At 42.9% G+C, this 14,129-nt stretch overlaps 1 protein-coding gene across 2 annotated transcripts in view; it reads right to left on the reverse strand.

Moving 5' to 3' along the window:
• Positions 1–13,568, reverse strand: part of fam189a2 (family with sequence similarity 189 member A2) — a 26,317-nt gene extending 12,749 nt beyond the window's left edge. For both annotated transcript variants that reach the window (XR_014595610.1, XM_083978918.1), the window contains exons 1-5: positions 13,116–13,568; positions 11,273–11,329; positions 7,951–8,061; positions 2,328–2,447; positions 272–379 (exon numbers count right to left, since the gene is read on the reverse strand). Coding sequence is in view for 1 of the 2 variants with exons in the window: in XM_083978918.1 (XP_083835044.1) it covers positions 272–379; positions 2,328–2,447; positions 7,951–8,061; positions 11,273–11,329; positions 13,116–13,394 (675 nt within the window). In the remaining variant the exon portion in view is untranslated. The remainder of the gene's footprint in view (positions 1–271; positions 380–2,327; positions 2,448–7,950; positions 8,062–11,272; positions 11,330–13,115) is intronic.
• Positions 13,569–14,129: the final 561 nt, after the last annotated feature.

Consider the following 14,129-nt stretch of genomic DNA (forward strand, 5'->3'; position numbering starts at 1 on the left):
AGCGTTTTTGAAATCCACATAACTTTGATCCGGATTACACCTTTTGAACAACTGGATGATCAGGCCTGGTGAGTCACTGTTGGGTGGTCGATGCGAGGATGAACCCACAGGCACTGATCCAGGACCAGGGGGATACAATGCTCTACAACCAACTGACAATGTGTTTAAAACCAACATGGTCAAGAAGTAAAACAGGAAGTGATGCAGGTTTTCTACACAGCTGAGGGCCCTGGGGCTCAGAAACCTCCTGGGGCTCGGGTGGTGTTCGTACCATGCAGGGCGCTCTGGTGGAGAAGATCTGCAGGTACCTCAGGGCAGCCGCCATCAGACACACGGCTGTGGTCAGAGCGTTTAGGGCGCAGAGAGCAAACAGCACTTTCTGGAGAGACGGAGATGCAGATCAGTTAGGATGGATGAAAACAGGCCCACAGTGATCAGGTTATCAGGAGCACCTCTTTAACCCTTTAACGACCCCACCAAGAAAAAAGCAGTGAAAAAATGATTTCTTTGCATTTCCTTTACCCTTGGGTTAGTCATAACCAGTCCACACTCAATTACAGTTAAAATATTGATCTCTATTGGCTGAGATTTCACTTAATGGTTTAAGTACAGAACTTCATACAAATACCAGAAATAGTCGATTAATTCAAATAAAATGCTATTTTAAAATCTAATTTATAAAGAAATAAACAACAAAAAATGTCTGGGGCGTGTCCACTTTACCTCTGGTGATATACTGCAAAGCATTCCTATGATAGGCCCCTTGAGAAATAATTCATATTTGCTCTCAGACACACCACTATACTCTCTTGCACACTACTATACTCATACAGAGACACTGTCCTCTCTTACACACACTACTATACTGATACACAATCACCACTATAGTATATTTGTGAATGTGAGATAGTATAGTAGTGTTTGTGAGAGGGTATAGAGTGGTGTGTAAGATAGTGTTGTGTGACGAGTACAGTGGTGTGTGACAGAGAGTATACTTGTGTGTGTGTGAGAGAGAGTATAGATAGCCCCTCATGCATTTTTTGGTTGAGCATGTTTTAAAAATAATTAGACATTTAATTTAGGTTTTTAGGTGGTATCAAGTAACATAATTCTGTTTTGTAAGGTCTCTAACACAAAGATATGTCAGAAAACTATTCATATCTTAAAGTTTTACCAAAAACAGTCAACATGTCTGGAATGATCTTCATGTTTCTGACTTCCTGGTTTGAGGGGGGATGAAGAAGAATACTATTTAAAGACACAGTGCCCTTTTTTTCAGCATAACGTACCTCAGCCAAGTGGTAGAGATGGCTCAACCAGGTTGAGTTAAGTTAGGCACTCCTCTCATTGAGATGTAGTGACCCAGAAAGTGATAAACCATATGGTCGAGCAGGCAGTTAAAGTCTGGTCATTTTTCTTCTGTGTTGCTAACCCTCCTCTCGGCCATGTGCATTTGTTTTCAACGAAGCCTGCGTGAAATCAATCCATGGAGCAGTGGATATTGTGTATATTTGCATAGTCTTATCTGTCATAAACAAGAGATTACAGGTTGCGGGGCACGTTTGTGTCGCGGGGCCGCAGAGATGAGAGCTGGGACACCGGGTCAGAGGCTCTGATTTTACAAGGTTGGTTTTCAGCCAAGAGACGCTAGGTGGAAGGCAGAGAGCCTCCATTCTCCCTGGAACAAGTTACTGGTCATTTATTTAAGCATCACAATTGCTCCAAAGCTGTTCAGTTAAGGTTAACAATGTAATATAATTCCTCTTTAACACTGGCTAGTTCCTCGGTTCTTCATATGACAGTCCACCAGAAACTCTCCTCATGTGACATGTGACATCTTATCCGTAAGACTGTGACAGAGACATTCACCACCACCACCACCACCACCACCACCACCCTGGTGTTGACACAGCTCAGGTGGGCTCCATGGATTCAGACTCTCACCCAACATCTGCTGCCTCTGCACCAGTCCAGATCCCTCAGACCAAGTCTTCAACTCTCCAGTGTGTGTGTCTGTGTCCACTGCAACTTTGGGTTGGAGAGTCCATTTATCTCAGGATGGGACATGTTGTTCACTACTAACACTAACGCTCACTCACTAACATCACTGATTCATGTTTTCATATGATTTTTTTGTAATTGCATCCCCGTGAGTAAAACAGATTCTCACATTAATTGTTCATCATGAGGTCAGAAGCATCAACGTGGTTCCTCTCAGTATTTGAACAAACAGACACATCTGATTCAACTGATGTACAGACACTACAGAGGAATGGTTTTTAAACATGTAACTGTGTGACATGTCCAGGGAATATGAAGAGCTTCACCTTCAGCAGGATCCTCATGGTGCTGCAGGAGTGGGCTGGGTGGAGCTCCAGCAGCTTCTCCTCCGGACAGGAGGAGGTGGGGGAGAGGGAGCAGCAGTGACACACATCTCCATCCTCACTCTGAAACAACAGAGAGAGAGAGAGAGAGAGAGGTGGAAGCAGGTTAATAAGTTGCAGTGCTGTGGAAAAGTATTTGCTCCTTCCTGATTTCTTATTTTCTTATTTGTCACACTTGAATATTTAAGATCATCAAACAAATTTTAATTTTAATATTAGACAAAGATAACCCAAGTAAATATCAAATGCGGTTTTTAAATGATGATTTTATTGATTAAGGGAAAGAAGCTATCCAAACCTATCTGCCACTATGTGAAAAAGTAAGTAGTAACTAAAAAGTATGGAAAATCTGAAATATAGACTTCTGTTTCTTTTAAATCCAGCTGAGTTATAATGAAGAACAAACAGACCATTTTCATCATCAACATCAAAATCTATAAACATCAATTCAAACCTGCTCACTGCACTAAAAATATTTTCTCCACTGAACAAATGTGTAAAATGTCAAAACTAGATTATAATCTACTTACAGTATGTCTGTATGTTTTATCATATTATCTATTGTCCATTTGAATTAAAAGTCTCCTGTCCTTGTTTTGTAAATAAAGTTGGTTTAAAAAACAGCCAGTGTGAGCGCAGTTGGACTCGCTCTGCGGTGTGTTCAGGATTCCTCCTTCAACTCGTTCATTGACCTCATGATGTTTTCCATCGAGGTTGGGGAAAAGTTGAGGCTGAGGTTAGTGAGAAGATTATTTAGACTTTTCAACCACAGTCTGTGTTTCTCTGTCTCAACTTGTCTCACTTCTTTGAGACTCAGTTGCAGAGTCCACCCTGACTGACAGAGAGGAGGGCAGATGAATATGAAAACTAAGAGGGGAGAGTTTGGCTATTATGCGATAACATGAACTGCAACTGAATAAACTTGTCTGTGACAGCTCTGCTTCATAGTTCACATACTGTTCACTTGTTACAGCTGCTTCTGAAACCCTTCCACACACATCTGTGCAATGACTTGACTTTCACACTATAACTATAGATTATCACCGATCACATGTGCTAATAAAGCACCGTTCATGTCGCTGATGACCACAACCTACAAATCCAACAAGCTAGACAACATCCTGCTGCTGCCACTAGAGGGCAGCTCATTACATAATAGCTGTAAGCAGGCATCGGATCCCTCCGGAGACAGAGTGCTGTCCTGAGATCAGATGTAAGGAGAGATATTGCTTTAGTGACTGGTGTCTATTCTTAGCTGTAACTGTGACACTGTTAGTCTGGATGACTCACCACTGAAGTCTGGAGGACCAGGGATGTCAATGAATGGTTTTATTAATGCTACATTTAATGAATGTTTTATAGGATTTTTGTAAATCCATTTATTGATAGATTAATAGTTCATTTATAACACTCCTAATATTAATGCCAATCTAAATAAAGGAAACACTTTTAACCTTTCTTTACCATCCTTGATCCTCCAATTTTCTTTAACATTAACAGTCAAAATGAAGCTGCAAGGAGTGAAGTCAAGTCGATACAGATGTTCCGAGGCAGATGCTGTTCAGCTAAGGATATGACTGTACTACTATGGGTCAGAATGAACATGGGTGCAGGAGAAAGACATGAAGCTCCAGTGCAAATGGTTCACAGTGAACTCACTAACTGGGTGTGATTTGTTATAGTATTTGTGTGTAATGTTGTTATTGTGGCTAAGGCTTTATATGGATATACTGTATATGTGACACATTTTCTGTAGTTTTATCTGATTGGACTTCTGCTGTGTTGACATAGTTAGACCTTATTATTGATGGACAGACTGTTATAAAACTTTAAAATGACTTTTAAACTTTTGCCTGTTCTTTTAAAGGTGTCCTCTAATTCTACCATGTAAGAGAGAGGGAGACAGAATAAAAGACCTTTCAAAAGACATCCGTGTCAAGCAGGTCCTTTATGCTAATGTGTTTCTCATGATCAAACTTTCGTCTCTTTGTGGTGTCCTGACAATAAACAGGTTTGTTACAGACCAGCTGACATTAGTGAGCATGGGGCCACCATCAACACACTAGGAATCAACCGATTATCGGCAAGGATAGGTGATATTCCGCATATTTATGATAATCGGCACAGGGCATTTTTTTCCCCCAACAATAACTGATAAAATTAAAGCCGCAAGCGGCTATGACGGGCCCTCGATCCACGCCACTCGGCGTCCCGCTCCCACGACCCCCCGGTCCCCGCTTCCACCGGGTCGCTCTTCGAAACCCCCGCGCGCCACCGGACGTGGGCGGCTGCGTCGAGGGCGGTCCCCTCGTCGAACACGTGAAGTTTCGAGCAAATCGGACAATGTACGATGGAGTTACGGCAAGTTTACGGTTCGTCCACCAGGGGGCAGTAACGGGATGTGGGCTGTTGCGTTCGGGGTCGTTGCCTCATCACACAAGTGAAGTTTCGAGCAAATCGGACAATGTACGATGGAGTTACGGCAAGTTTACGGTTCGTCCACCAGGGGGCAGTAACGGGATGTGGGCCGTTGCGTTCAGGGTCGTTACCTCATCAAACACGTGAAGTTTCGAGCAAATCGGACAATGTACGATGGAGTTACGGCAAGTTTACGGTTCGTCCACCAGGGGGCAGTAACGGGATGTGTGCCGTTGCGTTCGGGGTCGTTACCTCATCACACACGTGAAGTTTCGAGCAAATCGGACAATGTCGATGCAAAATATGTCATTTCCTGTTACCACCGGGGGGCGCTATAAGTGACGTATGAAAGTAATATGTCGGATCGTTCAGGGTCACGTCATCATCATGTGCACCAAGTTTGAAGCCGCTGCGATCAAATCTGTGGGCGCGATAGCATTTAAACCTTTTTAGCTGAATCGCAGAACTTGGCCGTGCGCTAGCAGCCACGCCCTTTGACCTACAGACCTGCGGAGCACAAGCCGTAATCAGCTTGGTCTGGAGATGTTCTGTACCCAATTTGAAGTGAATCGGGCGAACTCCCTCGGAGGAGTTCGTTTTGCGTCAAAGAAATGCTAACCAAAATGGCCGACTTCCTGTTGGGTTTAGGGCGTGGCTCCAATTGAATTTTTTGTATGTTTGGGTATGATACAGGTGTGTGTCGAGTTTCGTATGTGTACGGCAAAGTAAGCGAAAATTGTCTATGGATAATTTCGGAAAAACTTCAAGGGGGCGCTATAGAGGCATTTTGCCACGCCCATGGGAAACGACTCTATCCACTGAAAGAGCTCGCCATTCTTGACCTGTGGATGAAATTTCGTGAGGACACGACTTCGTTAAAGCCACGAAAAAGGCAAACGTAATTGTACGATAAAAAATCGTCAGTCGCCGCGGCGGCACACGGACGCCGTTCGTCGTATCTTCACAGCGTTCATAATGTAGCTTCAGCAACTGGTTCTGCATGTATTAGAAGTGGAATGAAGTTGATCGGGTGAAGTATGGATTTTTAATGAATTTTTGCGTACTTCCTGTTACCACCGGGGGGCGCTATGAGCCAGGCAGGAAGTCGATACATCAAAACGTTCAGGGCGGAGCCAACGTCATGTCCTTTGAATTTCAAGTGGCTACGACGAAGTATGTGCACGTGAAAGGCAAACGTAATTTAAATTGGGAAGATACACATTCGCCGCGGCGGCACACGGACGCCGTTGCTCGTAGGGTCAAAGTGTTCATGATGTAGCTTCACCATCCGGGTCTGCATGTACTAGAAGTGGAACGAAGTCGATTTGGTCAACTACGTATTTTTAACGAATTTTTGTACGTTTCCTGTTACCACCGGGGGGCGCTATCAGCGACGTAGGCAAATAATATGTCGGATCGTTCAGGGTCTCTCCCTAGATTTTTGCACCAAGTTTGAAGCGTCTACGATCAAGTATGTGGGCATGAGAGCCGTTCGTATTTACATGGCGAGCACCGAAACAGTCGCCAAACTTCGGGGCACGCCAGAGGCCGAGCGCTTTGAGCTACAGACCTGCGGAGCACAAGCTAAGCTCAGCTAGGTCTGACGATGTTCTCTACCCAATTTGGAGCCGATCGGGCGTAACCCCTCGGAGGAGTTCGTTTTGCGTAAACGAAATTTGAACCAAAATGGCCGACTTCCTGTTGAGTTTCGGGCTTCGCCAGAAGAGGATTTTTTGTTCATCTTGCATTGATAAATATGTGTGCCGACTTTGGTCCGCTTTTATTAACGTCATTTTTTTCCCTATGGGTTTTTGACAAGTTTGTAGGGGGCGCTATTTTGCCATTTGGCCACGCCCACATGCGAGACCACCACTCAACGCTAAGTTGCCACAGGCCCCACAGGCGTACAAAATGTCCTCCGTTTCTCGGCTTGGGAAAGGGGTGGAAATGGCGTTTGAAATCGGTAAACGAGAATAATAATAATAATAAACTTTACAATATCTGGGATATTTTGCGCCAGGTCTATGCAGTACTTGATTACTTGCTTGCTTACTTGTTGTTACTCGTCGGCTGGCACGTTGACTAATGTGCATGTCGAATTACAATAGGGTCCTCCCTGTGACGTTGTCACTGGCTCGGGCCCTAATAAATGCATTTTAAAACGTGCTCCTTTGGCTCTGATGCAGTGTCTCTCTACCTGAGGTCACCCCTCTTGGCTGTGTAACAATGCGCCGCCCACAGCCTACACTGAACCAAGATCTGCATTGGAGTTTGTGGTATTCTACAAAAAAATATGGTCTTTTGATGACAGGTTTTCAGTGTAGAACAAACAAACAAACAAACTGTATGCTGTATTTATTCATTCTAATCCAAGGTGTGTTATTCCAAATTTTGACACCACATAATTATTACTGCAAATGAATATTGGTTTTCTTAATTATTAATAATTGGTTTGGCATAGATCACATTCCATCTTCCATACGCAAAGGTGACAGACAAAGAAAACTAAATCAAAGGGAAGCTTTTTGGATCTATAAACTGCAGGCTACAAAACATCCAGGCTTGAATGAAGACTTAGACTTCATTGCTTTTTTCTGAGTTCTGCATTTCCCCTGGATTGGTCCAGGTATGATTCAGTCCATGATTGTATTTATTGTATCTTTTGTTGTATTGATTGTTGTATCTTATCCAGTATCTATTGTTGTATTTTTTATTATCTGCACCCTTTATGCATTTGAAATATATCTATACTGACCATTGTTTTTTCTTTATTCAGCCCCTTTATAAAGCCCCTTTTGCAGGAGTTGGCTGCTGACCACACCCACTCTGGGTCACAGTAACCGAGTGGAAGCTTGTCATTGGTTGAACACCAAGACAAAAGAACTAGGTTTTTTGACTCCCTGATGAAGGCCTGATGCCGAAATGCGTCGTAGTGATTTTAAACATGTCATTGTGACAATGCCAGATTAAAAGAATTTTATTTACTCATGAGAGTGCCTTGGAATTTTTCTTTGCTTTTCACATACTAATAATTGGTATTGGCCGTGGAAAAAAAACCATATCGGTTGATCCCTACATCACATTGGCCACAGGAGAGGAGAGCACAGAGAGAGAATGAGGGTCAGACACAGACGTTTCGCAGCCTCACCAGTTGGCAGCTGGTCATACTGGAAACCAGCTGGGCTCCCTGGCAGCACAGGATGAATCCAGCCAGGTTAAGGAGCACACACACCACAGACAGCAGGACAAACACATTGACCTGGAGATGGAGGGATGGAGGGGGGGTGGGGGTGACAGAAGGGAAGATGGATTACTGTAGCTTCAACGTGTGTGTCTGACACTGTGGATAAACAGGTGTAATAAACATGATGTAATCAGACAGAGACGGTGACAACAACAATGGCTGAATATAACTCCACCCCACCCACATTATCAATCTAATCAAAAACATAATTAATCATATAGCAGATAAATGACACAATATGAAACACATCATACACCAGTTATGATGTGCACATTCAAACACATGGGTCAACTTAAGCTATGGTACAGATGATACATGCACTGTGATGCACAGCTTAATACTGATTATCACCGATTACCAAACCATCCAATCATTAGGTTTCCGATAGTGATGGATTCCTGTAAGGTACTGTAAAAATAAGTTTCACCTCAGAGAACGCTCACTGAGCACTTTATTAGGAACACCTGTACACCTGCATTTTCTCATCATCACCTCCACCATCTAATCAGAGTATGGAGTTTTTACTTGAGTGAGTGATTAGTTAGTTAGTTAGTTAGTTAGTTAGTTAGTTAGTTAGTTAGTTAGTTAGTTAGTTAGTTAGTTAGTTAGTTGTAAAAAAAAAAAAAAAAAAAAAAAGAAAGAAAAAAATAATACAGTAATGGACAGACATAAAAATAAATACTTTAAGACAACACATGAAAAATGAAAATAATACATAATGATTGGATTTTTCATATCAGAAAAGGAGTGAGAAGTGAAATTTGTTTAGTCCCACACATTAGTCATAAATTAACTATCTAGGTTTCTTGTCATTATAATCTATACAATAAGTTAATTTAGTTGGATTTATTCTGATATAGTATCAATAATCTTTAAGTAAATAAATACCCAAATAATTAAATAAATAATAAGCACCTTGTGATTGTCAAACACCGTCATTTTTGTATTTGAAAATCATTTCTTTGTACGTCTTTTTAAACTGGATTATGTTTGGACATTATTTTAACTCCACATTCAAACTGTTCCATATCTTAATTCCACAGATAGGTTCATACTGTCTCCAACACTGGACAGTTGAAAACCTGGTCTGAAGGATATGGATTTGTGCAGAGGCAGCAGATGTTGGACAAGAACCTGAATCCATAGAGCTCACCTGAACTGTGTAACCTCAGGCTGGTGGTGGTGTGGTGTGAGAAATGGTTTCTGCCTAACACCATTCAGTCATGGTCTGAATGTCTCAGTCACCATTAATGATACGATAAGGCTCCATATCACAAAGCTAAACTGGTTGTATCAACATGACGGCGAGTTGAACTTCAGTGACCTCCACAGTCTCCAGAACTGAATGTGCAGCTGTTGAATCAGCGGAGATGATGATGCGATAGAGCAGAGTCTCTGAGGAAAGTTTCCACATCTGGAGGATCTGGTGGACCGTGATATGAGGAACTGAGGAACCATCCGACCCATAATGGACAGGTGATCATAATAGCGTGCTCACTGGGGGGATGTGTGCTGTTTTTGTTTCACCCAACCCACTAATTAAATCTGAACTTCTATTGTTTAACAGTGACTACTTCAGGAGTGATAAGAATCTGAGATAATCATTTCCCATCAGCATGAGCTCAGTACACATACAGTACCATTTCTCTGAGGACTGAGGCTCTGATGTTTTTACAGTATTATATAATATAGCACCTAGACCTGCTTTATAATGAAAACATCTTTATACAATATTGGGATTTTAACACATTAATGTGTGGCTGTTATTGTGAAGGAAACAGAACATATTGATTACACACAGACAGCAGATATCATTTAAATGAAGTGGGGGCATTTACAACCTAGAGGGTCATCCCCTGCTGTCCCTCAGCTAAACCATCACATGGACAGGAAACAGGAACAAAAACATGAAACCATCACATGGACAGGATACAGAGACAAAAACATGAAACCATCACATGGACAGGAAACGGACAAAAACAGCGTGGGAGAAGTGGACCACAGTTTTATGATGTGAACCAAATGGACACAGGGCAACCTGGGAATAAACAACCAAAATAGTGGCTGTTACCATCGTGATCAGTGACCACATATATCAGAACGCACGTGGAGCAGGTGGGGACATCAAAAAAGTGTGCTGAGAGGATGAAGCTTTTGACTTAGAGTCTTGCAGAAAAGGTGAAGGACTGATTTCACTGTCACCTGATGGTTTTGAATTAGAGCTTCCACTTGCCTGTGTAATTTTGCCTCAGTACATATTACAACCTTTTCTCCATTCAGCCCTATAGTTATTTATCAAGACCCTCTGTCTAGGAGGCTTGATTCATCCAGGCCTTTCTCCTGACACTTTAGCAGGTGGTTTTACACATGACCTCTGTTTGTCTGCATGAGTAAACTCCATCTGAAGGACCTCCAACCAATCTTCACCCAACGGACGGCTACCTGAAGGTCATCTACCTGAAAGGCCTCTACTTCAAAACCTGACAAATGAAGCATCTTTGCCCAAAGACCCTCTACCTAAGGGATCACTATCTGCAGGTCCTGGTTTGAAATCTAACTTTGCTCCTTTGATTGGTGGTTTTCAGTTGAACACAACACAACACTGTGGTTAGTACACTCATAGGGGTTTCACACCGGCAGTGCTCTGTGTTGGTTGCGGTTCCTGAACCCAATTTTGAACCGGCCGGCACATTCAGACTGAAAAAATAACAGGTTCAAAGCCTAAAAAGTCGGTTCTCAAGGGAACCAAGAAATACTTGGTTCTTCGCTGCGAACCATGACATCATCAGTGTGCCCTATTCTAGCCTGTGAAGACATGCAGGAAGAAGGAGAAGGCAGTGACTACAACCTGGAAAAAACATTGTAGTGGTCTGCCGAAGAAAGAAAATGTTTGGTGGCGATTTGGGCATCGACAGAATTTCAAGAAAAGCTAGAAAGCAGAACAAGAAAGAACAAGATGTATTTCCCTTTGGGGCTTAATAAAGTAAAGCAATTTTTATCTTTGAACGTGGGGAAGAGATGGTCAAGCCTGGGTGGACTCCAACGCCACACCAAATAATTAATAAACTTTAAAAAAACTGAAGAATGATTACAGAGACAGCAAAAAAGCCACATTTTTTTTTAGCAATGCAGAGTAACGTATATTACAACCATAACTAGAACCAGAACCGGATCCGTCTGAAAGCACCCTCAGGGCTCTAAAGGAGGAACCAGGACAGTGCCTTACCAGCAGCAGTATGGGTCTTCTCCATGTTGTGAGGCCAACGATACCTGACAGGATGACCTGTAAACACAAGGAAGATCTGTCAGAGCCATGAATCAGTTCTTACTGTTACTTAGTTACAGCTGATCCACTTGGTTTTAATTAATGAAGGAAAACATAAGGAAATTAGCCTACATTAAATTAGGTGTCATATATGACAGATCCCAGCCTATCAGAAAACCCAAGGCATGAACAGGAATAAAAACACTTTTATCTTTTGTTTTCTATCCAGCCAATGGGTAGATAATTGATGCTCTAGAGGAAGATTCAATATAGTTCATTGTTTTGTATGTTTTTGTTTTTGGGATTGTTGTCGTTGCTCTTATGGTGGCTGTAGAGTGAACTAATTAATCCTTTATTTATTGAGTTATGATATGAATTAATGGTGCGTGTAAAATATGTAGTATGCACTTAATGATTATATGTTTTGATTATTTTATGCTGTTAATGTAGGTTCCTTTTTTTGTTGTTTGTTTGTTCTGTTGTTTTGTATTTTGTCCTCCTTTATGTTTTATGGTGCTGATGGGTTTTTATGTTACTGCCACCTGATTATTGTGTATTTTTTCTTTTCTTAGAATGGAAAAAAAAAAAAAAAGGAAAGAAAAAAAAAAGAGAAAGAAAGAAAGACAAAAAAAATGTCTCCATTAGGGGGGGTGGTGGTGGGATAAAAAAAAAAATTGATGCTCTAGAGCAGGGGTGTCAAACTAAATTTAGTTCAGGGGCGACAAACAGCACAATTTGAGCTCAAGTGGGCCTAACCAGTAAAACAATAGCATGGTATCCTATAAATAGGCTATATTTAGAAAATTAATGTTTTCCTCTGTTTTAGTACATTATTAAGATGTTTACAGTTAATGAACTATCCTTTTACAAAACATATTATGAACCACCTGAAATTTCTTGATAAAAAATGTCCATGTGCAATTTCAAATTTTCACACAGCAAATTCATGCTGAGGGCTGGATTGGACCCACTGCCGGGCTGGTTTTGGCACGCGGGCCACATGTTTGACACCCCTGATCTAGAGCAAAGTCTTCACATATTGTGTTTAGGAGGAGCTGACAAAGGGTACAATTAAATCCCCTCTCTCTGCACAGAACCAAAGAACAGCTGAAAACCTGCAAATTGTAGTGCTAACAGTGTAGAGAATTCATCACTCATTATCGGCTATGAATTTAAGAGAGACACTTAAACCATGAAAAATCTGACAGTTTTCAGCCACCTGGCCTCTCTTTTAGCTCAGTGGTCCCCACCAGGTAGGCTACTGACATCTGGCTCTTTATCTGCTTAATATGCACCACTGTGTTCACCAGCTGCTCTCAGCTGTTTGGATGAGGAGCAGTATTCAGAGGCTGAACCAGGGCTTCAGAGTTGTTGACAGTTTGTCATGACCTCTCTCATTAGACAGCCATCTGATTGTTAATGCTAACAAACATTAAATGAAGTTGTTTCCATAGATTTTCATTCCTCACACACTCATGAGTCCAACCACGTCTCTGGTCCAACTCAGTTTCCTATCAACAAAGTAATGCTGCTAACTATGCTAACAGTGCTGTGGTCATATCACCACAGTCTCTTGTTGGACCAACATGTGCTCCAACACCAGTCTCAAGAAAGACAATACAGTGGCTCATCTGCTGCCTGACGTCATTTCCGATAAAATAGTAAACATTGATGATGAAAATGCCTGTGTTCAAATCCACTGTTAGTCCCCCTCTTCTGCCAGGACAGTCTGTCCTCTGATCTGAGATCAGGTCAGCCCTCTGAGCGGTGAAAAAGCTCCGCGCTGATGAGACGCCAAACTTACCGAGGAGCCCGCCCAGAAGGGACACGAGTTCCGGATGGCAGGTGAGCTGCTGAGGGACAGAGCTCCGAAGGACAGCGCCACCATGGAGCCGCCGAGCAGCAGCTGCAACAAGCCCAGCGACAGCAGCGGCCGCCCGGGCAGCAGCAGCCTGGAGCCGCCCCCGGTGAACCGGGAGGAAGAGGACAAACCACGGGGTCGGTTTCTGTACGACGGCTCTGCGAGCTGGGAAGCTCCGGTAACCGGACAGCAGGAGCCCGGTAGCACCACCGGGAGCGACATCTGATCGACGGGCAGGGCGGAAAACAGGGGCCGTTTACGGGGTTTGCAGCAGCGGATTGGCGTGCAGATCCTCGCTGGGTTCACCGGAGCTGCTCGGTACCATCATGGTGTCCGGTCTAAAATAACACGCGGGCTGCTGGGATTGACTTTCACATAGTTTGGCAGCGGGCTGTGTGAGAGTGAGGGCGGGGGGAGGGGCAGAGGGGCCATGTGTGACATGTAAACAGGGATGGGTGGGGGTGGGGTCCCTCCACACAGACCCAACCCCAAGGACCCCCCCCCCCACACACACACACACACACACACACACACACACACACACACACACACACACACACACACACACACACACACACACACACACACACACACACAATAAACAATACAGATGATGTTGAGAGTTTATGTGAAGTGGGATGACAACATGAACCAATAAACCAGCTGATACACAAACAGCAATGTGTGATGCAGATTCTCTGCTGGGAAAAGACCCTCATAGTTTTATGAAGCTCTTCATAGATATGTCAGGTGAATGGATTCAGTCACATCAAAACACTGAAATGATGTGACTGTGCTGTGCTGACAGCAGCTGAAGACAGTTAGCCTACTCCTTCCTTCTTGATGAAGGAAAAAGGGATCACATCAAGGCGATAGCATTGTTATTTAAAAATTAAAATAGGCTAGCACTAAGCCACATTGACCTCCTCTGATATGAACTCACTTTCACTTTTCTGT

The sequence above is a fragment of the Trachurus trachurus genome, assembly GCF_905171665.1.
Source record: "Trachurus trachurus genome assembly, chromosome: 9".
NCBI classification, from domain to species: domain Eukaryota; kingdom Metazoa; phylum Chordata; class Actinopteri; order Carangiformes; family Carangidae; genus Trachurus; species Trachurus trachurus.